The sequence below is a fragment of the Myotis brandtii genome, unplaced genomic scaffold, assembly GCF_000412655.1.
Source record: "Myotis brandtii unplaced genomic scaffold, ASM41265v1 scaffold355, whole genome shotgun sequence".
Taxonomy (NCBI): domain Eukaryota; kingdom Metazoa; phylum Chordata; class Mammalia; order Chiroptera; family Vespertilionidae; genus Myotis; species Myotis brandtii.
In genome coordinates, this window is record NW_005363642.1 from 751,432 (window position 1) to 778,164 (window position 26,733).

At 48.6% G+C, this 26,733-nt stretch overlaps 1 protein-coding gene and 1 long non-coding RNA gene across 3 annotated transcripts in view; one reads left to right on the forward strand and one right to left on the reverse strand.

Annotated features, from left to right (window-relative positions):
• Nucleotides 1-26,386, forward strand: part of LITAF (lipopolysaccharide-induced TNF factor) — a 27,693-nt gene extending 1,307 nt beyond the window's left edge. The window contains exons 1-5 of one of the 2 annotated variants that reach the window (XM_014544182.1): nt 28-510; nt 18,983-19,208; nt 23,369-23,525; nt 24,604-25,136; nt 25,337-26,386. In XM_014544182.1, coding sequence (XP_014399668.1) covers nt 18,989-19,208; nt 23,369-23,525; nt 24,604-24,712 — 486 coding nt within the window. In that variant the 5' untranslated portion in view covers nt 28-510; nt 18,983-18,988 and the 3' untranslated portion in view covers nt 24,713-25,136; nt 25,337-26,386. Of the gene's footprint in view, nt 1-27; nt 511-18,982; nt 19,209-23,368; nt 23,526-24,603; nt 25,137-25,336 lie in introns of those variants that run through there. The other variant, XM_014544183.1, reaches the window with a different exon arrangement.
• On the reverse strand, nt 24,833-25,337 carry LOC106727050. The gene is made up of 2 exons (XR_001363197.1): nt 25,153-25,337; nt 24,833-24,952 (listed from the first exon to the last, which is right to left on the reverse strand). It is a non-coding gene; the product is annotated as an uncharacterized LOC106727050 (long non-coding RNA).
• Nucleotides 26,387-26,733: the final 347 nt, after the last annotated feature.

Below are 26,733 nucleotides of genomic sequence, written 5' to 3' on the forward strand. Positions count from 1 at the left end.
CGGTGGGGTCGCGCCCCTGCGGGTGTGCGGGGCTCCCTCCGAGGAAAGGACGTCCCGAGTCCTTTCAGGAAAGTCGGGGTTCGCTCTGGCGCCCGCGATCTTAAAGTTGAGATTTCCAGAATCGTCACCCGGGGATTTAGAAACAAAACCAAACAAAACCCCACCGGTTCCCGGACGCAGGTCTCAGAAGTTCGGCTTCTAGGGGCCACGCCATCTGCGCTTTTGTCCTCTCCTCGGGAGAGCCTCGCCGGACCCAGGACCGCCTTTAGTGGGTGCCTGTGTGGACACCTGAGGGCCTGGGGAGCACCGGGAAGTGAGAATCCCGGACCAACGCAACCGGAGTCTTGGCCGGCCAGGCGCCCCGCCCCGAGATTGGTGCCCGGTGAGCGCTGGAGTCTGCCCATTGCCGGTCAGGATGAGAGCTGGTGGCACAGGCAAGGGAACCTGTGGCAGAGGTGGACATTGTCCCTCCCGCCAAGCGAGGCAGGGGCCCTCCCCTCAGCTTTCCAGGTCAGTGTGCATCTGGGCAGTGGGTTGGGTGTTATGCCAGGAGCTCCTGATCCAGGTCAGGGCGGGGGTGAGGGGTGTGTGTGTTGGGGAAATGGTGATTCATGGAAGGGCCAGCATTTCAGGGAGAGGGCCTGTTGGACCTTCACTAGTTTTCACTTTTGTCCTTTGAGACAGTGGGGCTGATGTCACTCACCCGTTGGTGGTTGGGAAATCCCGTTTCTGGAAGCCACAGGGCATTCCTGTGTAACCCATCAGGTTAGGCTCTCCCACCAGTCTTCCCATGGGGGTACATCTCTCCCCTCCGCCTTGGTTCAGGGCTGCCTGGGAGGAAAGTTGGCCCCGCCGTTCTCCTGGGGCCTTTTAAGGAACACCATGGTTTGCATTCATGTGAGCCTCACTTACTTTCCTACCCCTACCCCCAGGGCCTTCTCGGGGTGGCTCTTTTAAATTGAGACTAACCTGAATGCCTGTGAAGAGAGATTGTATCTGGGATTCTACCACTGTTTGGTTTTTATCATAGTTGGATCAGAATCCAGAGAGCAGGTGACTCGCTCTATCTGGCTAGAATAACACCCATGCTGCACTTGGCTCCCCCCACAGCCAGCCCTGGCTTTGGATTCTAATGTGCACCAGACTCTCTAAGAAACACTTACTGTAGATCTACAATGGGAGAGGCCCATCTTCCCTCTTTCCTATTCCTTTAAGGCATTAATAATAGATGCTTTTATTCACTTTTGAAAAAGTATCCTTGTTGTAATGTTTCCCTGGATTAAGTGACTTGGTGATTGATCTGAGCCGGAGGATCAATTGGGTAAATCTCTAAAATACTAGACTGAAGTAATTGGCTGTCTTTGGTGAGTAAATTTCCCGTTGTTGCTTCAGTCCATTTCATGGGCTGGCTGGCTGTGGGGAAATCAAGTGCTACCCTTGCCCTGGAAAGGACACAGAAGAAATGGTTCCTGGTCCTGAGGGGTTTTCGCTGTGGGTGGAAAGTGGAAACACACAGTTGTGAAAGAGCCAGTGCTCACTAATGCCTGGAAGGGGGTTGGGAGGCGTGGGAGGGAGGGTGCTATGAGCTTGGGGCCAGGTTAACCAAGAAAAGTTTAGTAGCAACGCTGAGGCCTGAACACCTTTGGCAGAGGGACATGTGGACACGGTGGACAGCATTCCACATTTTGTAGAAGCATCTCAACAAAGTTTCGGAGGAGGCACAGACATGCCCAGGGTTAAGGACACTAAAAAGGGAACCACTGAGAGGGAAGGAGCCAGAAGGCATTTCCAGTCCAAGTTGATTTTCAAGGACATAAACATGCATTGTGACCATCAACCCCCCATGCTGACCAGAGGTGTGTGTGAGAATAGGCTGGTGCCCAGCAGGGACGTAAAATTCTCCTGCCCCAAGTGAATCTCCCTACAGCTATAGATCCACATGAGGATGCCCCAGAGTCTTGGTATGGGACTCCTCCTCTGTGTTGCTTTTGCTGCTGTGAAAATAGCCCTGTGGGTGAGGGGATCCACCTCTTCAGGCAAATAGACCCCCTTCACTTCGTCTCTCTTTAGTACAGGCGTGTCTGTGATGTCTTTGGTGCTCATTGGGCTGCCCATGGCCTGTTCTGCACTTGATTGGTGTTTACTTACCGTAAAATTGTTATTTGAGCCTAAAGTGGTACTTTCCTGAATCCTCAAAATTTCATCCTGTTGTTTGAATCTGCGTGGGCGCTCTGGGCAGCTGTGGTAACACTTCCGTACCTAATGAAGTTCTCCCTTCAACTTACTTATTTCAGTAGAAGAACTGTGTGTAATTTCATAGGGTTTAAGGCATGGACAGAATCGAGGGTGTCTGTAGTGATTTCCTGCTCATCTCCTAGGTAGGAAGTTAATTCACCAGGATCCTGAACGCCTGAGGCACTTTCTTCTGTATTGCTTTCTTATTGGTGTTAACTGATGGAGAATTTAAACTATTTAGCTCAGGGAGCTTTAGAATTGACCGTGTTCCTGGGGTAAATTTAAGAGCTTAGCACTGACTTGCCTGAACCTTGAGTCCAGGGAGGTTACTCACAGATGATGCATTGCTATTTTTTAAAGTGATATAGAAAATAACAGTATTACAGAAAGTGTGGAAGATAGAAGAAAATGAGGCTGATCTCACCGAGTGAATGAAACGGCTAGCACGGTTTGTTTGCTCATTCAGCGGCCTGGTCTTTTGTCGTGGTGCCTGTTTTTTTATGAAGTTGCAATCAGGGTACACACACTTCTGCCTCCTGATGCAGTCCCAGTCATGTTCTCATTGCACAGTTTCATCAAAAACCATCATTCCTGTGGAAACTGGGGATGTGGTTTCAGCAGGAACCCAGAGGGAAATTGCCCTTTCTGGTTCTCCCCAATCGAAGCGTTTTTCATTCCACAAATCACTGTAATTTGTACTCGCGCTATGTTTGAACCTGGCTTTCAGATTGTGGTAAATTTATCTTTGACTTGTGGAATATACCGCCCCGCGGAAACAGATTGGATTCATGAGATGGAATTTGAAAGCATTTCTCTGAAAATTTCACTGTGAGCTTCTGTATTTTTTATGGAAGGATCCTGAGTTTGAATTTGTTGGGGGGTCAAATAGCCTAACAGCCATGGTACAATTTCTCACTTCCTTCCCCGAAGATGGCCGGAGCTCCCAATATCCTCTTTTGTCTAAATTCTTTCTCCTTATTAACTTAGAGTTTAAGAAACATCATTTACGTTGGACATTTTCTGGAGCAGCCATCTGCAGGTTAAATTCCATTACAACAAAAACAGCCTTGCGGAGTCTTCGTACTTTAAAGATGGCTAGCCAGTGGCCCTTACTTTAGGAATTTTGAGTGATACTCGATTTAATAAATGTGTAAGTGAAAGAGTTCCTTAGGGCGTTTGTAATCAGGTTTCACTTATGCTCACATTGTTGTAAAGAACCTTTTTCTCCAGAGACAGTAAAAGACCAGATATTTGGGGCCTTCCCCAGCTGGTCCTCCACCTTGTGTACAAACTGAGCTATTTTCTTTGGAGACCTGACCATTTGCATGTGTGCCCTTCTTTTGCTGAAGGAATCCTTTCTTTCCTGGGGTCTCCTGGGGTCACTTCTGTTAGGCACATATTCCGGGATGTCTCCTGGGTTTCTTTTCTGGGGCTGGAGAGTGGAGGCGGGGAATGGAATTGAATAATCTTCCTTTTTTTCTTCCTGAAAGAACTGATTTTAGAGGATTAAGTTGGTGGTGAAAACACTGCTTTATCTTCTCTCTGAAGGCCTTGTCCTTTTGTGTGTTGGTCTGATACCTAAATCTAGAAAACAGCTCTATACACATCATGAAGATGTATTTTTAGAAGAGTTTATTACCAACATGTGGTTAAGACCACTTTGTGCGTCTTTTAAAGTCTACACCTTAAGGGAGGGGGTACAGATTTGTGGAGTATTGATGTATATTCAGCTGGTAGGAGTTTGGGAGATTCCTTAAATCTTAAGGCCTGATCATTCCATTTAATTTGGGGGTATATTTTTCTTTCTTTCTTAAACCTCCCCAACTAGAAATATTAGAAACCCCGCCTCCACTTAATCTTTTGTATTTATTCAAAATACACTTAAAAAATACTTTCATTTTTTTAAAACACACACACACACACACACACACACACATATATAATTGAACTTGAACGACTTTGGATGAGGCCTGCCTGCCCCAGTTCAACTTACAGTTTAATTTTAGATTTGCAGGAAAATTGCAGTTAATACAGGGGTCCCCATATACTCTCACCCAGTTCCCCTGTTGTCAACATCTTACATCATCACTGCGGTACATTTGTCACACTAAGAAACTGACATTGGTACCTCACTGGTATCCAAACTCCAGTTTCCCACTGATGTCCAGTTTTCTGTTCCAAGATCTCATCCAAGGTACCATATTGCTTTTAATCCCCCGTCTCCCAGGGTTCTCTGGCCGGCTAGTTTCTCAATCTTTCCTTGTTTTTCAGGACTGTGTTTGAGGAGTACCAGGCAGAGATTTTGTAGAATTTTCCTCAAATTGGGCTTGTCTGATGTTTTTGTCATGATTACACAGGGGTTATGGGTTTGTGGAAGAATGGCACAGAGGTGAAGTGCCTTCCTGTTACATGACATCACCTGGGGGTACATGGTAGCTGCATGACATCGCTAATAACGGTAACCTTCCTCGCTAGGTGAAGGTGGGCTTTGCCAGGGTTCTCCACTGTAGAGTTACTCTTTTTCTCTTTTCATTTATTATTTAAAGACAAGATACTAAATCCAGCTCCCACCCAGGAGTTGGAGGGAAGAGATTAGGCTCCACCTCCCAGAGGGGAGGGTGTCGATGCATATCACTGGGAATGCTGTAAGGAAGGTTTGTCTTCTTCAATTAAAAAACACACACTTCAGCCCAGCAGGTGTGGCTCAGTGGTTGAGCATCAACCTATGAACCAGGAGGTCACATGCCCAGGTTGCGGGATTGATCTCCAGTAGGGAGCGTGCGGGAGGCAGCTGATCAATGATTCTCATCATTGATGTTTCTATCTCTCTCTCCCTCTCCCTTCCTCTCTGAACTAAAATAGATCCAGAGACATGGAATCATCGAACAGGCCATCGAGCCTCAGAGGGAAGGCAGGGGAGAGTGGGTGGGAGTGGGAGGGAAGAGATCAACCAAAGGACTTGTATGCATGCATATAAGCATAACCAAAGGACTCAGACAGTAGCGGGGCGGTGGCACTATAAATGTGCCATCGAGGGAGGGTCCACATCTCCCCAATTCCTCAGCCTGTTGTCTGGGGTAATATAGGTCATCTATGTGCATGAAATCTCAGCTCTACAAACAGGTAGGCTGTGTTCTGCTTTCCGAAAACCTGGTGGGGAACCCAGAGAAACAGAACAGCCCTGGCCTGGCCTGGAGGGGTGTGATGTGGTCCATTTGGGCAACAGAATCTAACTTGCAGACAGGAAGTAATTAGGACGCATGAGGAAGGCATATGTCACAAGGGCTGGATGGTGTGGGTTAGGTCAGGGGGAATGGGACAAGTTTGAAAAGAGCAGAAAGCATAACGTTTAACACCCGGTCTCACTTTATTCTGAAGTCTTGCTAAAGCGGAGACTATTGTTTTCCATCGTTTTCAAAGACATGACAGTCACAGTACCTGCAGGCATCTGGAATAGAGCCAAAATTGAGGAAAGAAGCAAATATAGGACTCCCTGGAGTGTAGATGTTATCATTCGGCCAGATGTCCGGGTTGTTTACCTTTCTCATAGGAGGTGCCCAAGGAAACTAGTAACTCTTACTTTACCTGGTTTCCGGGTGTGGGAAGTCGGGAGGGAGCTGTGAATCGGCCGGAGGAGAGGCGGACTGGGGCTGTGCTGCATCAGCCCAGGTTGGAGCTGGGGCAGCCCGGGCTAGCATGGCCGACACAAGCACTTTCTTATGTATTTATTTTTGCTCATTTTAAGAAGGCAGGGAGAAGTATGGGATCGATTTGAGAACATGGTTAAGATACTTTCTGGGGAGGGATGTTGAAAGAGACTGTCAGTCAGAATGAAGCAACACCAGAAATCATGAGACTGGCATTTTCGTTGTGTTTAGACCTAATCTGGGGGGAGGACCCCCTTGGCCATGGGCTGTGGGGCCTTTGATGCGTGTTTACACTGACGGGGGAGTTGTTGGTGGCTCCTGCTGTGGTTGGCTTCTCCCAGTATTCTAGGTTTTGAGACTTATTTTTAGAATCTGAACTCCCCTTGGCAGGAGTTGAAAACTTTTGGGGGGTTTCGAAGTTGCTTTTGGGCTACTGGTTAATGAAACAGAACCCTTGTGTGAGGTCCCTCCTCAGTAAGTCCAGCCTGGTGCCCAGACCCTTTACTTGCCTTAGAATCTGGACTCAGTTTCCCCTTTGTGTCTGCCTCCATATCTTCCTATATGGGCTCCTTAGGGCCATCGAGGGAGGGTCCATGTCTCCCCAATCCCTCGTCTACCATCAGCCTTCAGAACCTCCCCCACGAAAAATGGATAATAGCACGAAATGCAAAGAGAAGAACTTTATTTTGGTAAATAGGATGTGGTCGGTTCAAATTTGGGAATTATATAGCAGGAATGGTAGAGTACACATCTCACCAAATAGAAACGATCAGCTTAATCACTGTGCAAACACTCGGGGAGGGGCCCACGGCCAGGTGCTGGGCAGGGATACAGTCCCGGTTCATGGGACAAAGGGCTGTGATGATGTCATTTCACCCTGAGGCGGGAGGACAGAGGAGGCCAGCCTGGGGAAGGCAGATAAGGGTTTGCAAAGGAGGCCTTTTCCCCCATTAAAAGGTTGAACTTATTTTAATTATCCTATATAATAAAGAGCTAATATGCTAATTAGACCGACCAGCTGAACAGCCATCCTGACAACCTTCCGGACGCAGGGCCAGCCAGGGCTGCGAGGTCTGGCCAAGGCAGCCGAGGGCCGAGCCCCTTGCACGGATTTCGTGCATCAGGTCTCTAGTAAATATATAATTATAAATATATATTGTTATAATCAATAAATTCTAAATTCATTGTGTTATAAATAATACATAATTGAATTTTTTTCTTAATGTGATTTTGATTATATAATATTGCTCTGGTTTAATATACAAAAGATCAGCAAGGGTGTAAATATGAAAAGTGTTCGTCCCGTGGCATCCCCAGTTCACTTCCCTGCTTACAGACAGCCACTGTTATCAGTTTCTTGTGTATCCTTTTAGAGATATTTCATTCATCTTATATAAGGAAATATGCATATCCTTCTTATACACAAATGCTGACTTGCTATAATTGCTGTTCAAACTATTCATGCAATGATATATTTTAGGGATCACTGCATTTCTGCACAGAAAACTTCCTCGTTGCATACCATTGCCTTGGGTGGATGGACCATCACTGGCACCTTACTATTAACTAAATTCCAGATTTTATGTGAAGGTCACCAGTTTTTTTCCACTGGATTCTGTTCCAGGATCCTACATTGTATGTAGCTGTCATGTCTCCTCCTCCTCCGGTTTCTTTGACCTTGGCAGTTTTGAGGAGTACTGGCCTGTTCCCCTGTAAAAAGTTGTCGGGTCTGGGGTTTGTCTGATGTTTCCTCATGATGAGCCTGGGGTCAGAGGTTTGGGGGAGGAAGACCACAGAGCTGAAATGCCCTTTTCACCCCATCCTATTAGCACGTATGTGATGTCCCCGTGACTTTTCCCCGACGATGTTAAGCCTGACCATCTGTTTCTGTTGTTTTAACTGCACCTCCCTGCTTGGGAGAGAGATGAGCATCGTTTTGTATGTGAAGACGAAGTTGTCCAGGGATGGGTCATGGTCAGCTCGATGGGTGTGGGGTTGAGGAGTAGGGGGACCACAGGAACTGTGTGCAGATCCCCCAAGTCCCTAGGGACCTGCTGTAGAAGGACTGACGGGGAAGGAGCAGCCCTTGTAGGAGACAGAGGTTCCGGGCCAGGCCAAAGGAGGAGGTCCTTCCAGAGTGGGTGCCTGGCAACTTCGGGACAGGAGGACAGGAAATGGAGTGGGCTGGGAGGGGTGGAGGCCGAGGGAGGAAGGAGGCTGGAGATGGAGGGTGAATCGGTTGGTGTGGGAGAGAGGCAGGGAGCCCCAGGGGCTGAGGCCCAGGCTGAGGGAACAGGGGCGTTGTGCTTTTACATTTTAACAAGGAAAGATTTGAACCACTGCAGAGAATGGGATGCACGCAGTGGGAAGGGGTCTGTGCTTGGGTCTTCCTGCCACCTAGCGGTGAAACCTCTGTGTGTGTGTGTGTGTGTGTGTGTGTGTGTGTGTGTGTCCCCGGCTTTCCTCAGCTTCCCTGTAAATAATTAGAACTGGTTGGTATGCCTATAGCAACCCACAAGCCCAGTGTTCCGAGTATACCCACTAACTTCATTAGTACAGCAGCCCTCCAAGGGGTAGGTAGATACTTTTTTCAACCCATTTTCCAGATGAGGAAACCGAGGCCACACAGAAATGAAGCAACCCACCCAAGTTCAACCAGCCTGGAAGTGGCAGGGTTGGAATTTGAACTGAGGGATCTTGGTGCCAGAGTTTCTGCACTTAAATATTCGACCTGCCTTCAAATCCCATTGTCTTAATATTGTTTTCTTTTGGCATTTTTCATTCCCCTTTCCATGCCCTGTCTGCTCACATTTTTTTCATGCCCTCTCTTTCCTCGGAGTGGCTGTTGGGTATTCAGTAGGCCAGGCCACAGTCCGTGCCATTCCTATTGTGCCTTGAGAGATGAGTGGTACCTGTCCACACTTGTGAATGGCAGGGGAACACAGACAGATGTTTCTGAAAATGCCACATCTGGGCACCAGGCAGAGCTGTCCCTCCTGTGACATTTCTGAGCTCAGTGGCCTTGGTTTCCCCACCAGGTCATTTTCTGATTGGATTTTGCTATGAAGCCCTTCGTATCTTGAACAATTGTCCGAGGAGAATTCTCAGTGTTGGGCATTATCTCTCTGTCCTCTTCCTCCTTTGCTTTTGGGCTCTGCCTGCCGGTGGGTTATTCCACCAGAAAGGGATGAGGGTGGGAGGGAAAAATGACCCAAGATTCCGTAAGTCCCTCATTCGCCACTATCAGCCCCTCCGTCCTTGCCAGGTATTGACAAGCACTGAGGATGGAGAGGTGTGAACTCTGACTCCTTCCTGTCCACACTAGTCAGCAGGAGTTACTGATGGTGGGTCTCAGGGTACAAGCGACTTAGAGCCTCTAAATTTTCTCCTGAAAACGGACAGGTTGTCATTGCCGGAGAATGGATGACACATCATCCATGTTGAGCGAGTGGCTTAAGAGCCACACCCAGGACCAGGGAGTGAACACGGAGTGACAGGTATTTCTGAGCTTGGGGTGGTGGCCGTGATCACGAGTCCAGATCTTGAATGGGTAATAAAGTCGCAGGAACTGCCACTTCCGTCACCCAGCCAGCATAGAGGAATAAAAATGAACCGATCTTGAGGTTCGGAGACTGTGGTTTTCGTGCTGATGTTATCTTGTCGGTGTTTGCACGCCTCCACACTTCCCCTTTCAAGTTCTTTCCACCCACGTCTTAACTTGCTTCCCTGCTGCACATCCCAGGGTGCCCTGTTGCGAAACATCGCTCCCCCCAGGAATCCTGGAGGAAGCGAAGGATTCCAGACCCAATTAAGTGACTCCAGTTCTGGAGCATCTTTGGAGACGCTTTGGCCAAATCCTCATGTTGCCTTGAGAGCCTCCGTGCTTGAGGCCTGTCGTCCCATGAATGTCTTTCTTTAAAAACTTTTTTCTCAGGTTCTAAGTTGAGGCTCTGAGGGTAAGACCCTCGAGTTTACATCAGCTTTCAGACCTGATGCCATCCAAGGTGGGTCTTGGTGTCCTTTTTATACCGAGGTATTTTCCACAGACATTTGTTGAAGCACCAGGGTGTCCAACGTGTCCTGGTTTGCCTGGGACTTTCCCAGCTGTAGCACCAAAAGTCCCGTACCCAGGGACACCCCTGGGCAAGCTGATGGTGCGTCACCCTGTGAAGCACCCATGATGTTTGGAGCTGGAGATGCAGATTTTAATACATTTCCAATCCTTGTTCTTATAGGGCCCACAGACTGGTCAGGAAGACAAAAAAACAAAACAAAAACAAAACTCTGTGCCAAGTACAACAGAGGAACACTTATAGTAACAGCTGTCACATCCTGAGTACTTATGTGTCCCTTGCTCTGGTGCTTTCACAAGGATTCATTTCATCCTCCCAAGAACCTTAAGAAACTACCATTGTGCCCATTATACAGATGGAAAAACTGAGGCTCCAATGTCGTGCTGTGGGACATGGAGGAGCCTGGGTGTGACCACAGGCCATCTGGCTCCGTACCCTGCACCCTTGATTCTGCACTGGGCGGAGAGGTTTGGGGAGGAATTCTGCCATGGGAAGGCCAGAAGTTGTTTCTTGGAGGGAGTGACATGCTTACTGGGATATGATAGGTGGAAAGAATTTGTAGACACTTTGGGAAGGAAGGAAAATAAAACAGAGAAAGAGGGTACCTGGCATGTTGGAGACATCTAAGCGAGGCTGCAGATGCACAAAAGATCTGCATTTGCACTGGTGGTAGGGGGTAAAGTGAGAGAGGGGTGGGAAGTAGGGGCCCAGTGCATCCTGGGAAACCCCTCCATCCTGGACAACCTGGTACCTTTGGTCACCTTGGTGGGGTGCGTTGGGGGGGGGCGTGTCAGAAAGACCCCAGGGGTCTTGATTTTAATAAATGGCATCACGGGATGGCCTGAACCAAGACTGTGGTGCATTTGGAGGCTCGGCTTGTGGGCCTTGGCCTGTGACATGGAGACCAGAGATTTCCAGCAGTGCCTGCTTTTTCTTCTTATTGAGGTGAAGTTCACGAACCATAAAACGCACCACTCAGAGTGTACAGTTCAGTGGCATGTCGTACCTTCACGGTGCTGTGCAACCGTCACCTCTCTCTAGTCCCAGAGCATTTTCATCTCCCCAAAAAGAAACCGTACCCATGAACAGTCACTCCTTACTTCCTCCCCAACCTCCCTCCCGCCCCTGGCCACCACTGACTTGCTCTCTGTCACTGGGTTTACCTTCTCTGGACATTTCAGATGATGGAGGCACACATGATGTGGCCTTTTGTGTCTGGCTTCTCTCACGGCATGGTGCTTTCGGGACTGGTTCCGGGGGTGTCTTGGCGCTGAGTTATCAGGGACAGAGCTGCTCGGCCAGCCCTCTCGAGGCTCCTGGGAGTCAGTTTCTTCCCTTAGAACTTAGGATTCCAGGCAGACTGCTGCCAGTCTTGGCTCCCAAACGTCGAACAGGTGCAGGCACAGGACGAGGGAGACGGCCCTCAGGCTCGTGGTGAGCCGAGCGCCTGAAACAGCAGCCCTCCTGGTATGTGTCCGCGGATTCTAGAGCCGATGAGGCCAAATGTTTGAGGAGCAGATCCATTGCTGAAAGTGAGTTTATTCCCACGTTCTGGGGTTTCAGGATCAGCTAACGAATGGCAGCTCAGGGCCCGAAGGCGTGGCTTTTCTCTAGGATTTCCAGGGCTTTTCCCGTCTCTTCTTTCTTTTTTAATATATATATTTTTATTTCAGAGAGGAAGGGAGAGGAAGGGAGAGGGAGAGAGAGAGATAGAAACATTAGTGATGAGATAGAATCACTGGGGACCGAGCCTGCAACCCAGGCATGTGCCCTGACTGTAAATACAGCGGTGACCTCCTGGTTCAGAGGTCGACGCTCACTAAGCCACACGGGCTGGGCTGCCTTCCCTTTCAACAGAGCAGTATTAGAAAGCCAGCACTGAGGGGCTCTGGGACTCCGCTGGTTAGAGGCCTTTGCCTTTTTCTCCCTTGGTGTTGCAGCCTGTGGCGGAGATATCCGAGCCCACAGTCACTTACAAAATGTGCACCCCAGAAATCCGGAGGTTCCCCCCTTCATTGTTTGTCTCCCCAAACGAGAAGGAAGAGCTTCCTGGACATTGCCTCTGGTTGATCACTGAGACGCTGGCCCCACCCTGTGAAAGCAGATCGCTTTGCATTGCGGAGTCCCCAGGGACAAAACTACTGAGACTCGTTGTAGCCAGGTCTTTCCCTTCGTCCCGGCTGTGTGGTGTGAAAGCCTGAAATGCATCGTTTCACCCTTGTTAGGGAGAGTGACACCTTGAGAGGTGTGCAAATGTGTTGCTTCCACTGAGAATTTCTTTAAAAAGTTTTCTTTAATTTTTTATGTTTAAAATCTTTACTTTTGAAAGTATTACACATGTGAGAATTTCCTTTCTATTCGTTTCATTTGGGGGCAAGGTGTGCAGAACGAGGCTGCTGATGGTGCCTGGACCTCCGAGCCTGGGAGGTGCTCTGGTGGATCCTAAAGGAGGACTCCAGAGTTCGATGGGCGTGGGTTCAAACCCCGGCCCTGCCACGGTGTCTGTGTGACTTTGGACAAGCAGCTTAACCTCTCTGGGCCCCAGTTTTCTCATCTATAAGTTGGGATGATGATAATTCCTCACTTGGAGGGTTGAAAACTACCTGGGTTGGCACCTGGAAGGGCATACATCACAGGGCCTATGACCATAAAGCAGTGGTTCTCAACCTTCTGGCCCTTTAAATACAGTTCCTCATGTTGTGACCCAACCATAAAATTATTTTTGTTGCTACTTCATAACTGTAATGTTGCTACTGTTATGAATCGTAATGTAAATATCTGATATGCAGGATGGTCTTAGGTGACCCCTGTGAAAGGGTCGTTCGATCGCCAAAGGGGTCGCGACCCACAGATTGAGAACCGCTGCCATAAAGTAAGAGCCCCATATGGTTCATGTAAATGCAGCTGTGAATCTGGGCTCGGGGTGGAGAGTAGTAGATTTTGCTCAGGCCAGACCTCTGGACTCAAAGATGCCAAAATAAGGTTAAACAGCCTCCTTATCTGGTTCGCCTTAGTACTCTTCTGTTTCTTTCTGGGGTGAGAACCCAGCAGATTCAAGACCCAGAGGAGTGACTGGTGACAAGAGGAATTGGTCAGCCCAGCCCTGCTTGGCTCCAATGCAGAAAGGAGTGTCACCCTATCCTGCCCACCCCCTCAGCTGTGACTCATGAGATTGAGGTGTGAGAGGGCTGGGCATGCCTGCAAAAGAATATACAGATGGAAGGGACACTAGGACTCGGTCAGCAGAAGGTTAAAATGCGTTTGGACGATTGCATTGATGACAGCAAGAAAAGAGGAGACACATTTTAGAAATACTAGATGAATAAATGTTGGTGATTTTTGGAAAATTCATTGGACCCACACTGTGGATTCTCAGGGGTGACCCAAGGGAGTGAAAATCGGTTCTTGGGGTTGGGGGACGGGAGGAGCGAAAAAATATCTTAGATATTACAGTGGTGTGTGGCCCTCCAAAATTCAACCCTACCCAACAAAATCTTATTTCTCACTATTTCATTACTCTTGTTAGGCAGAAATTAAATTATGTTTAAATTAATTAATTAAATTTAAATATAATTTAATTTTACTCTCTGGAGCAGGGGTGGGAGGGTAGTGGGGGAGATAGCTGCAATGAAAACAAGCTTGAGAAATCCTGTTCTCTACTGGTTCCATGAATGAGCGACTCCCAGACGCGTTCCTCTGGGCTCAGAGGTGATATCCACATAACCCTCACTGCCCATTGACGAGAATAAGTTTCACTAAGCAAATCGTTGAAACTTGGAACAGGGGAAATTTTCTGCGAATTTTACTCTCTGGAGCGGGGGTGGGAGGGTAGTGGGGGAGATAGCTGCAATGAAAACAAGCTTGAGAAATCCTGTTCTCTACTGGTTCCATGAATGAGCGACTCCCAGACGCGTTCCTCTGGGCTCAGAGGTGATATCCACATAACCCTCACTGCCCATTGACGAGAATAAGTTTCACTAAGCAAATCGTTGAAACTTGGAACAGGGGAAATTTTCTGCGAGTGACCCCAACATTCCAAGTGGCCTAGTTATAGATAAGAAAGTGGGGGCCAGGGTTTTGCAGCTGGTCATGAGCCAATATTTCCAAGGCCAAGCCCAGTTCTTGCATCAGAAATGCAGATCCAGGGATTGGAAATGCCTCCCTTGCCTTCTGTCATATATATATACTAGAGGCCCCGAACACGAAATTGTGCGCAGGTACGGTCCCTCGGCCTCGCTTGTGATCAGGGCCATCTTCCCCGGCTGCTGGCAGCCGAACTGCCAGCAGCTGGCCCTTCCCCCCGCCGCCACCCACCCCGGGTTCCCCATTCCCCATCAGGCGATTGGAGCCTGCTGGCTGGGGGGAGGGACCGAGAGGTTGGCCATTCCTGCCCACTCGTCGGCCCCACCCCTGCCACCGGTCGCCCTCTGTGTGTGGGAAACCGGTGGGGCAGGGGCCTTGGCCTGGTGCCACCTGCATCCCCCGCCACCCACCCCAGCTCCCCGTTTGCCACAGGCGATTGGAGCCTGCAGGCGGGGGAAAGGGACCGAGAGGTGGTCAGTGCACCTCATAGTGACTGGTCGAGCAGTCATTCTGGTCACTGGGCTTTTATTATGTAGGATATATTTTTTTATTTATTTCAGAGAGGAAGGGAAAGGGAGAGAGAGTTAGAAACATCAATGATGAGAGAGAATCATTTGATCGGCTGCCTCCTGCACACTCACTGGTGGGATCGAGCCTACAACCGGAGCATGTGCCCTTGACTGGAATGGAACCTGGGACCCTTCAGTCTGCAGGCCCACGCTCTATCCACTGAGCCGAACTGGCCAGGGCCTCCTTTTCCTTTTCTGTAACCAGCACTGACATTCAGAGACAGAGCATTGGACCCTGTGCAGCAGGAGATGCAGGGCCCTCCTTCCAAAGGTGTCCAGAGTGTCAGGGTGGTGGCCCGGAGTTCCCACCCTTGAGGGGCCTTGTGAGTGGAGCGCCCTGTGGGACTGCACAGGTTCCTGCCTGGGCACACTTTCCATTCCTCAGCATTTTCTTGATTTCTGTGGGGGTTCGTGTAAGGTCATGGAGACCGGCCTTCAATGTGTTCTGGTAAATGAGCAATCGAGAAAAGCCATTCTCGGGTTTAACAACAAAGTTAAACAATGGGGGGTGGGGGACCCCCTTGTTTATTCCTTTATTTCCCCCCACAAAAAGTTCCCGGTAACCATGGCAACCAGGGCTCTGCAGCCATGCCTCCAGGCCCAGGATGCTAAGGCTGTGCTTCTATGAGCAAAACTGTGGCTTTGCGTTTTATAAATGCTGAGATGCTTTCCTAGGGTTTCCAGTTTGTCCCAGAAAAAGGGACACGAGTGTTAGATATCATGGGGCTGGCACCTCAGCACACAGGCAGCCTGATCAGCGTGACAAAGGGCTCTCGGTGACAGTGGAGTGTGCGTGTGCTGTGTGTGTGGGCATCTGTGTCTGTGTCTGTGTGTTGGGGTGAGAGACTGCTGCTCTTAAGAGTGTCATGTTGTGGGGGTAGGAGGAGGGAGAGGAGGCGGGTTGAGCGCATTCTTTCTGGAAGGGTGAGTAGGTGGGTGGCTAGCTGGGCCTCCTGCCCTGGGGGAAGTCAAATAAAAAGCAATGCGGAGGGGGTGGACGTGGGACTGAGTGAAGTGGCATTTCCTGGCCTGGGGCCTGGGGAAGGAATGCTGTGGAATTTATTTAGAAAGCTTTCAAACCAGCTGGTTATGGGTTGTTGCTTTTTTCTTTCTTTTTTTATTTTTATTTTTTACTATTCTAGTTTGTTGCTCTTGTTCTTTCCAAAATTATAAGCATGCTTTTGTGGCTGTTTGATCAAAAGCAATGTTCCCAAGAGACAGTGCCCTGAAATTCCAGGAAATGGAATGTGACTACGAGAAAGATGATGCCTGGTTCATGAACGGGGATCCTGGGCCTTAATTTTCAAAACAAGGAGTTCTTTACAGTTCAGGGACAGGAGGCTCCTGCCCCCAACACTTGTTAGATTCTCTCTTTACAGTTTCTGGCCACATTACTTTTGGAGGAGAGAGGTGGTGGTTTTGAAGTAAAGGAATTCCGCTTCTGAGTTGAGTCACTGATTTCCAGCGGTTTGACCCAAACTATTTGCACAATTTAGGGGACCCCAGACCTTATGTTCCCCTCCCCAAAAGCACTCCGATTGCAACCGTAGCAAACAGGGCGATTTTAGGCTTGCCGCAAGCATGGCGTTTTCTGCTCTCGTGTTTTTCCATAGGACTCAGTGTTCATAATAAATGGTGTCAGCGGCAGGGTCTGCCTTTTCTGAGACAGGAAGGGACAGCACGTCCTTGGTCCTTGACATTGAATGTGGATGTAAATTCCTGCAAAGTACCTTGGCCTGTTCCCCCAGCTGAAGACTCGGGAGCCCAGAGCCCAACCCCTGCAGGAAGCAGATGGGGAAGTGCCTGGGGCAGCCTGAGGGGATGTCAGCAGACAGCAGACATAGGGGTGAGCCTGATAGAGAAGGGTCCTGGGCTGGTCTTTGTGGTCTTTCTTTGTCCTTCTGCATCTCTGTATCTGTGTGTCAGAGGAACCTGGCAACCTTCCTTAACCACTTTTCACAGTGTTCTCATTTGTAACCCCTGAGCCTGTCTTCACAAAGGTGACCTGTGGCCTGCCCTCCGGCTTCACCCTCCCCTGTAGACTTGGGTGTTCGACCTGCTGTCCTGTCACCCAGACATGGGGCCTTCTGTGGTTTTCTTCTTGCTTCTCTTACTGACCATCTGTGTCATCTCCATTTTCTAGGGTTGGACCTTCCTCTTCTCTATAATCTTCCATGGTTCCCATTGCTCCGTAGCATTGCTCTCCCGTAGAACCAAGAATGGGCCACATAGGTATTTTAAGTTGTTTAGTAGCCACATTTTAAAAAATTTAAAAGAAACAGCTGAAATACATTTTAACAACATATTGTAACTCAGCTCCATATACCCAAAATAGTATCATTTCGACATATAGCCGATATTTAAAAATTATGAACGAGATATTTCACATTCACAGTTTTAAAAGTACTTGAAATCGAGGGTGTATTTTACATCGACGTATCCCCAAATTACATGCCAAAATTTTATCAAAAACATTCAATCTTGATGCAGAGTTTATTAAATTTGCTGTTGCAAAAATAGATTCACCTACCGGAGGTGTCCCAGACTTACATAAAAGTTTTCTAGTAAATGAATTCCATATTCAGTTTTCAATTTAGATTGCTTAAACTTGAAAACAATTTGAAAATTGAGTTCCCCAGTCACACTGGCTGTATCTAAAGTGTTCAACAGCCTTGTGAGGCTGGTGGCGACCCTATTAACCCAAACAGACAACGTTCCATCCTTCCAGAACGTTCCATTGGACAGCACAGTCTTATAAAGTCCAAACACCCCAAAAGGACTTTCAAAATGTTCTACAACCCAGCCCCAACCCGAGGAGCTCTACGTATTGACTTTGTCTTGTGCGTGTCCACTTTCCGGTGCCTCTCTTTCCTTCCACTTTGAAATACACGCCCTTCTCTTCCCCCAGAGAAGTCTTTTTTCATGCTCGGCTTGATGGCAGCGCTTCCTCGAAGGATTCTCCCCTTCTCCCCGCAGCAGAATTAATTGCTGCCTCTGCTTCCCACGGGTTCTAGAAGACCCAGCCGAATGGGAAGGGGCCGCAGGCCCGTCGGAGCCCCCAGGGCCTCCGGACCGTGGCTCGCTGCCCTGGGAGCTCATATCCCCATTTCTCCTGAGACAGGTTTGAATGGATCTCCTAACAGCAGCGTTGGCCCTGCCCCGTCGGAAAACAGAGCCACACAAAGGACGGCACTGTGTCCTCTCCGCGGCTGCCCTGGGGCTGTGAGCATGGGCCTTCAGACAGGAACACACCCTGGGTACAGGCCATGTAATTCTAGGCGGGCATCGGCTCCACCAGAAAAAAAACCCTTTCTTTGCCCTCACAAAAGGAAATGTGGGCCTGGCTGCTCTGATACTCATTTTTCAAAATGGGAACTCTGTGTGTGTGTGTGTTTACTTTTTAAAAAACTGTAACATACATTCAGAAAAGTGCATAATCGTACAACTCAGATTTTCACAAAGTTAACGTACCCATGTAACCGCCCCCCCGATGAGGAAAGAGAACATGACCAGCACCCCCCAAAAAGGCCGCCTTCCCACCCCATTCCAGACTCTTCGCCGCCTCCTCGGAGTCACCACTTTCCTATCTTCTAGCCCCATGACTCATCTTGCCCGTTTCGGAACTTCGTGTCCAGGGCATCACACTCTGTGCATTTTTGGCGTCTGGCTTTTGGGCAGCACTCTGTTCGCGATAGCCTGTGGTTGGTTTCGAATGCCTTTGTCTTTTCTGGCGTTGGAAACTTTTTTTTTTATTGATTGATTTTTTTTTTTTTTTTTTTTTTTTTTTTAAAAAACAGAGAGGAAGGGAGAAGGAGAGGGATAGAGAGTTAGAAACATCGATGAGAGAGAAACATCGATTCAGCTGCCTCCTGCACACTCCCTACTGAGGATGTGCCCTCAACCAAGGTACATGCCCTTGACCGGAATCGAACCTGGGACCCTTCAGGTTCTATCCACTGAGCCAAACCAGTCAGGGCCGGAAACTTTATTTGTAAAAAAAAAACACAGCGGTTCAAAACGCAGAAAAACACTCAACGTGAAAGACATGTCCTCGTTGGGTGGTGGTTTGAAGTGTGAAGAACCTTCTGCTACAGTTCCGTTCGTTGATGTTTGCCCTTGGGGTTTTCTAGGTTTGGGCGATTTTCGGGTGTCATTATTTACCTTTTATCTTTACTTAGTGAATCCTGATTAAGGTGATAATTCTTGGGTCTTGAAAGGATGTGAACTCCCTTTCTGGCTTTTGACCAACGCTGGACGTGAGTCATTTCCTCAGATTTTCTTTTTGTCAGGTAGAAACTTAAAGAAGAGGGTGGAGAAGAGAGAGAGAGGGATGCCAATTAAATTGCTTATGTGGTGTCTTCTGGTTTTGCCTTAGGTGAAAATGTCTGCTCCAGGATTGTACCAGGCGGCCGCTGGGCCTTCGTCAATCCCCACCGCGCCCCCAACCTATGAAGAGACGGTGGCCATTAACAGTTACTTCCCCACGCCTCCTGCGCCCATGCCTGGGCCAACCACGGGGCTCGTGACTGGCCCTGATGGGAAGGGCATGAACCCTCCTGGATACTACACCCAGCCCGCGTCCGTCCCCAACGCCAATCCAAGTACGTGCGACCTCTCCGCCTCCCTGGTCCCCCTTCCCACCCTGGCCTTGGGGGCTCCGTGAGAATCCCAAGAGCGCCTCTGAGTCTAAGCCAAGTCAGTCCGATTTTCACTCGTATGAAATGTTACATACAGTCCCTTAGGTTCCGCATCGGTGAGGCCCATGGCTTTTCCATAATAAAGTACCGTTTATGAGCTTTCTCAAGTCCGCCATAAATCAACCCTTTGGCACTTAGACTATGCCAGAGAAATCTGGCAATGACAGTTTGCTTTTAAAGACCCCACCCTTCCCGCTGAGATCTGATAGAAGCTCTGGGCGCTGAGTTCAGGGCGGGAGTAGGAGAGGGAGGAGAAGCAGCCCCGAGGGAGGAACGGGGGAGTGAAACCTGCCCCAGCCCACCAGCGCACCCTATGCAAAGGGTGCTCCCCTGCCTCCTGGCACCTTTATTTTTATATCTGCTCAGGGTTTACTATCCAAAGTATATGAAGAACTCATACAGCTTAACACCAAAAAGACAACCCAGTTAAGAAATGAGCAGACAACCTGAAATAACACTTCTCCAAAGAGGACGCACAGATGGCCAGCAGACAGGAAAATAGGCTCGTTGTCACTAACCATCAGAGAAACACAAATCAAAACCACAATGAAATATCACCTCACACCTGTCAGAAGGGGGGGGGGGGCTTTCTTTCGAAGCTTGTTCTCTAATCATTGCCTCCCAAACTACTTGAAAAGAAAGCACATGTAAAAAAGTATACCATGTGTAGCGCACAGAGGGCCACATGGCTGAGGACGCGTGGTGCTACCGGGAGCAAGCTTGGGGCTCCGTCTGTTGGCACCTGCAGTGCTAAACTCCGGGGCAATCAGGATGTGGGCGCACCGGCATTCATTTGTGTAGCCCAGTGAAGACACCAGTGTGGACACGACACATACAATCAGGTGTGCAAGGAGAGAGTCACTCCCTTTCCCGTGGCACCCCATTGACCCTCACACCTCTTAGGTCACCACTCTCAACATTGAAGTCTCCCTCCAGCATTTCTCTTTGCAGACATAATGAATACAAATAAATGTTCTTGCCACTTCCTTTTCTTACAGAAATGGTAGCATGCTATACACCTGCTGTGTGTGTATATGTGTATTCTTTTGTATATATTATTTTTTTTCCCTACTCAACAAAATATCCATGTGAGTACACAGACAACTTTTTCATTCTCTTTTACAGTGCCAACAGAGTATAATGTCCAACTTTAGAAATTTTGCCAGCCTGGTCAATAAAAAATTTTATCTTAGTACAGTTTTAAATTTCATGTACCTTAGAATGAGGGAGGTTTATCATCTTTTCATTTGTTTAAGCCCATCTGTATTTCCTAGTAATAACTCCTCTTTTTGCGGAATGAGCTGAAGCAGGTTCCTATGGTTGCATACTGTCACGCGGTCAAACCCCTTTCTCCCGGAAGCCGGATGTTTCTTCATGCTCTTATATCGATATCGGTCCTTGAAGGACCAACGTGGAAGAGCTGGATTTTGCCCCAAGTGTCCATCCTTCTGGAGAGAAAGGAAAAGGAGTCAAAGGTGATGGGAGGTGGGCTCTGCCTCAGGCATTGGCTCCAGCTTCCCAGACTTCATCGAGTTTTGCTGTTAAATGCTTGAGTTGGGAACAAGCAATATAATATGGTGGCCTGTTGATCATGATTTAATAACTTCACAACATCCACAGATGTGACATTCTCATATCCTTTTCCTTTCCTCTCTTCCTGTCTTCTCTTCTTCCTTCTTCCTTTGTTAGTCCATGCCTGTTATTCCGGGTTAGAAGTCTGACAGGTCTCCCCGGGCTGAAATGAGGGTCTAGGCGGGGCTGCCTTCCTTCCTCTAGGCCAGTGGTTCTCAACCTTCTGGCCCTTTAAATGCAGTTCCTCATGTTGTGACCCAACCATAAAATTATTTTCGTTGCTACTTCCTAACTGTAATGTTGCTACTGTTATGAATCGTAATGTAAATAACTGATATGCAGGATGGTCTTAGGCGACCCCTGTGAAAGGGTCGTTCGACCGCCAAAGGGGTCGCGACCCACAGGTTGAGAACCGCTGCTCTAGGCTCTAGGAGAGAACGCATTCCCTTGCCTGTGCCACTTCTTGGCTCAAGGCCCCCTTCCTCCATCTTTAAAGCTACACCAGCAACCCAAGTCCCTCTCACTATCACATTGATAAGGGCAGAAATAGAATACTGGGGGCCAGCTATGATTGTAAGAAATATTAATCATGCTCTGTTAACCATGATGGTTTTGTTCTGATTAAAGAAGGCACATTCTAACCCTGCTGAGAGCTCACCTGGAAATGCAGCCCTTCCTCCCCATCAGGGAGCTGCCTATTATCATGGCAACATTAACAACCTTGTTGCAGAAACCAGAGCTACCAGCCCTTTGAAGACCCCCAGCCTTTGCATACCCACAGGCAATTGCAGATCCCCAGTCCCCATTACCTGTTGCCTACTTCCCCATGTAATCTTTGTCCTTCTACCCACTATCAGCAGCTGGCTGGGGTGGGGGGCAGAGCAGTTTTTTTGTGGGTGACCTGCTGCTCTCCCAGCCTGCTGGCATTCCTGGAATAACTACTCATATATGACTCAGCCCTGTCTCTGCTTAATTGGCTCAAGTAGTGACAGGCAGCCCGGATCCATTGATTGTCCGGTTACAGCATCACATCGTTGCTTCATGGCCTTGCCCTTGGGGACTTCCTTCCTGCTGCGGACACAGCTGATTCAAAATCACGAGCAGCTCAGGAGGAAATCGCCAGGTCAGAGAGTGGTCCCCGGAGTCTGCCCGGGACCTCACTCCCTTGGGCCTCAGTTTCCCCATCTGTAAGTAAGTAAGGGCTCATCAGGTACCTACACCAGTGAGTTCTTAAAATGAGATAAAGTTTTATGAGTAATCATTTCATAAAGGTGCTCAAGTAACTTGAGAAGGGAGAGGACAAGATAACTTGATTATTTTAGATCACTCTCTGCTCAGTAAATAACTCATTCTTGCACCCCCCCACCCCCCAAAGTCTTAATAAAACTGACCCGTAGGTACTAGAGTAGGCTTCAGTGCTGCTTTTCTGGGAGGAGCCTCTTCTGGTCCTCTGAGAAGTGTTAGGCTCACTTAGCTCTGGGCGGCCGTTCGTTTCCTCTTAGGGCAGTGGCATTCTGACAGCCCAAGGAAGGACCAGGAGGAAGTCCCTGTGACAGAAATATGAGCTTCAACAACTTTGCCAAATACCAAAAAGAACATGTAAAGCTCTGAGGGCTTTGGGACTGACATACCTAGATTCTGTCCTGATTGCGAATGTCTGTACACGTTGGCCCCTCAAAGGACATTTCTGGAAATCTGCCACTTTCCTCTTTCTCCCTTTTTGTCATCCCCCCTATTTTTTTTAATATTAGATTTGTGTGGGGTTTTTTTTTAATATATTAGACTTGTGTGTTTTTTAATAGCGCATACATGTCAGAGCAAAGTGCTGCACGTACAACTACAAGTCATTTTGGCGGGGAAGCTTGTGAAAAATAAATCCACGGGCGAAGGTGCTCCCGCCCCTGGCAGCGGCTTCCTGGTGGTGGCTGCCCAATTTCTGCAGCCTCGGGCCTCCCCACCTCATTTTTTAAAATTCTGGTAAAATATACAACATAAAATATATCATCTTAAGCATTTCCAAGTACAAGTTCAGTGGCACTAAGTACATTCATATCGTTGTGCCACCACCACCACCACCACCCATTTCCAGAGCTTTTCCATCTGGCAAAACTGAAACTCCATTAGCTCCCCATCCCCTATCCCCCAGCTCCTGACGACCACCATCTACTCTCTGTCTCTATGCATTTGACTGCTCTGGTGCCTCCTAGACGAGGAATCCTGCAGCGTGTGTCCTTTTGTGTCTGGCTTATTTCACCAAGCATAACATCCTCACGGTTCATCCATGTTGCGTATGTTAAGGCTGAGTCATACTCCATTGTATGGATGGACCACATGTTGCTTATCTGCTCCTCCATCGATGGACATTTGGCTCTTGAAATAGTGCTGCGGTGAACAGGGGTGTGCAGGTAACTGTCGAGGCCCTGCCTCTACCTTGTCTTCCAGCAGATGTTTCCTGGTTCACTAACCGGGCTCTCTCCTCTCCCTCCCACCAGTTACCGTGCAGACGGTCTACATGCAGCAGCCAGTCTCTTTTTTCGACCGCCCGGTCCAGATGTGTTGCCCTTCCTGCAACAAGATGATTGTGACCCAGCTGTCCTACAACGCCGGAGCCCTCACCTGGCTCTCCTGTGGGAGCCTGTGCCTGCTCGGGTAAGTCTGAGGTCCACTCGGAACCCCGGGCTCTCCCACATCCTCTCTCGCAGGATTTCCCAGCTGTAGCACATACTTCTGTCTTGTGGGGTGCCATCCTACGCATGTAGGGTGTTGAGCAGCATCCCTGGCCTCTACCCACTGTGTGCCGGTAGCACCTCCCCAAATCGTCATAAATAGGAATCGTCTCCTGTTGAGAACCGCTGCTCTTGAACATATCAAAGCTTGGAAGCTGCTGTCCCATCATTTCTTCTTTTTTGTTTGTTTGTTAATCCTCACCCGAGGATATTTTTCCATTGATTTTTAGAGAGAGTGGGAGAGAGAAAGGGAGGGAGAGAAGAGAGAAGGAGGGAGAGAGAGAGAAGGGAAGAGAGAGAGAGAGAGAATTATCAATGTGAGAGAGACACATCAATTTGTTGCCTCCTGCACGCACCCCAACCAGGGATGGGGATCGAACCTGCAATCCAGGTATGTGCCCTTGATTGGGAATCAAACCTGAGACCCTTTGGTACGAGGGCTGATGCTCTAACCTCTGAGTTACACCAGTCAAGGCCCATGATTTCTTCTTACTCATCTGCTCACACCACTCCCTGTATATAGTGACCAGCATAGCATCCACTTGCATCTGTATAGCGTGATACCTTAGGGATTTCTTTTTCTTCTAGAATTTCATGACCTAAATAATAACGTTTGCCTGACTCTGAGAGAAGCTTTAAACATCTGCACGTTAAAATACTCGATAGTCATCTCTTTAAAATGCCTCATCCTTTTATGAGCCCAAGTATTTTTCCCATTGCCTCCACAAGGGGATGTGTAAATATTTATGTCTGCACCAAGGGTATTTTATTGAAAGAGACAATAGTTTCTGTTCTGAGAGAAACCTGAAGATACACAATTTAATTTCCCCCCCAAAACAAATAAAGGCAGCCTCCTGATTCCTGGCCATGGGCGCTCCCCAAAAACCATGGCCAGGAGGTTGAGAACCACTGGGTTAGGGCCTGACGTACCTTTTTGGCCTCCACCAGCCAAACTGCTCCAGTCGCTAACCTGCTCCGCGTGGGCTGTGTCTGTCCCCCAGGTGCATCGCGGGCTGCTGCTTCATCCCTTTCTGCGTGGACGCCCTGCAGGACGTGGACCATTACTGTCCCAACTGCAAAGCTCTCCTGGGCACCTACAAGCGTTTGTAGGACTCGACCGGACCTGGAGGGAGCCGTGCGTGGCAGGAAGTCCTTCCCGACTCTCACCCGCTCCACCCCCGACGGAGGGTCCACCTCGGTGGTCTCATCTCTCCGTCTCTTTGTGTCTTCTTTTTGGGGGGAAATATCGCAAAATCAACACACTTCCCAGACCCCAGAAACTGCTGCTTGGAGTCGTGCACAGGACATGCAAAGACATTGACCTTGAGGACTGGGTCAAGGGCTTCCCGCCTGCCCACGACCCAAGCCGTCCGTCTAACTGTGATGGTTGCCCTGCCTGAATACCTTCTGGTGATTGGCCTTGCCAGCTTCTTTCTCACCTCAGTGGGCCTTTCCGGTGGCGGCTCAGACTGAGAAGCCACAGGTGGCCTTATTTTTGAGACCGTTCTGGCCTGAATAGGACTCAGCCAACTGGGTCAAGGGTTTCCCACCTGCCCACGACCCAAGCCGTCCGTCTAACTGTGATGGTTGCCCTGCCTGAATACCTTCTGGTGATTGGCCTTGCCAGCTTCTTTCTCACCTCAGTGGGCCTTTCCGGTGGCGGCTCAGACTGAGAAGCCACAGGTGGCCTTATTTTTGAGACCGTTCTGGCCTGAATAGGACTCAGCCAACCAGTGGTGCTGCCATCCCACCCATCTGTTCTCACGTCCGATGGCAGAAATCTTGCCTTAAGGCCTGGGCTCTCAGATTCTGTAACTGCAGGCTTTCTGCTCGCACAAAAATTCACTTTCATTTTCTACTTCATTTTTAACGACCTGGAGGGACCCCTCACAGCCCCCAGACCCACACCCACGAGGTCATAGATGCGTGCTAGGGGTACGGAGCTGGCCCTCGTCACTGGGCAGCTTCCCTCGGTTCTGGGTGCCAGACCCTCAGCCACTTTTCATGAAGGGCTTTTTCTTGTGGAGAAATTATTTGTATTAACAGTTTTTATGACCTTTTGGCCTTAAACACCTTGGAACATAATTTTGACAGAAGGGATTTATAGAACCATTTTCTGTGACCATATCATTGGTGTCATTTTCCCTTTTGCCAGGGCACTCCCATATGCATATTTTTTCCTTCATAGAAAAAGCAATGGGTAATCGCATCCCCTGCCTTTCCTTGGGTTTTAGTGTGGTCCTTACGAACCTCTATCAGGGAACTCAGAGCGGGGCCCCTTTGGGGATCCTGGGGGTGTGTGTGGAAAGACAAGGAAAAGCATGTGTGAGCACGTCGGGTACCACGGTGCTGAAAAGCTTGGGACCTGAGTGATTGCAAAGGAATCTAAAGTCTGATTTTAGTTTTCAGAAATGGAATTTGTGTATAACCTCGGGAGACATGATTTCTAGGACTCAAGCAGCAAGCCAGGGTTCTCGGGGGGCTGCTGTGTCATCTCTGAAATCAAAGCCGGACTCGACTTCCCAGAGTCCCCATTTTGATAATAAATAGGTCCAAGGAGTGCATGTGAATAATATTATTTAGAAATCAAGCCTCGTCCTTGAATGAAAATCTGTGTATCGGCTGAAAATTAGTCATAATCGTTGATTCAGTGTATCCGTTTGATGTCTTGAAAGTTTCAGTAATTATTTTCTCAACGAATGTGGATACTACATCGTACTTTGGTGTTTATCTGCTTTTAAAAAAATAAAGGCTTTGGTTCACTTGGTGAACTATTTATCAGTTCTTACCGTGCGAAGAAAGGTCTCGTTCTTCTAGCCCTCGAGACAAAGGACCTATATTTGCTCCATCGCAGTAGAAAGTCCTTCCGGATAAAAACTTCAGACCTACTGCGCATCCCGCGATGTCAAGATGCCGATGGATGTGGAGTTGGGTGGGTTGCTGGTGAGTCAGATTTGAACATTAGGCTATTGGAACTCAATAGGCGTCATCGATGGCAGCCAGCCACAGCTTTCAAGTTTTAATAAAACGCACAGAAGAAAGCTGTCCCCATTCATTCTCCGAACAAAACACGCTTTGTTCATTGGTCAGGGTGGTGGTGGACGCTAAAAGGAGAGCTTTGTCACGCGCAG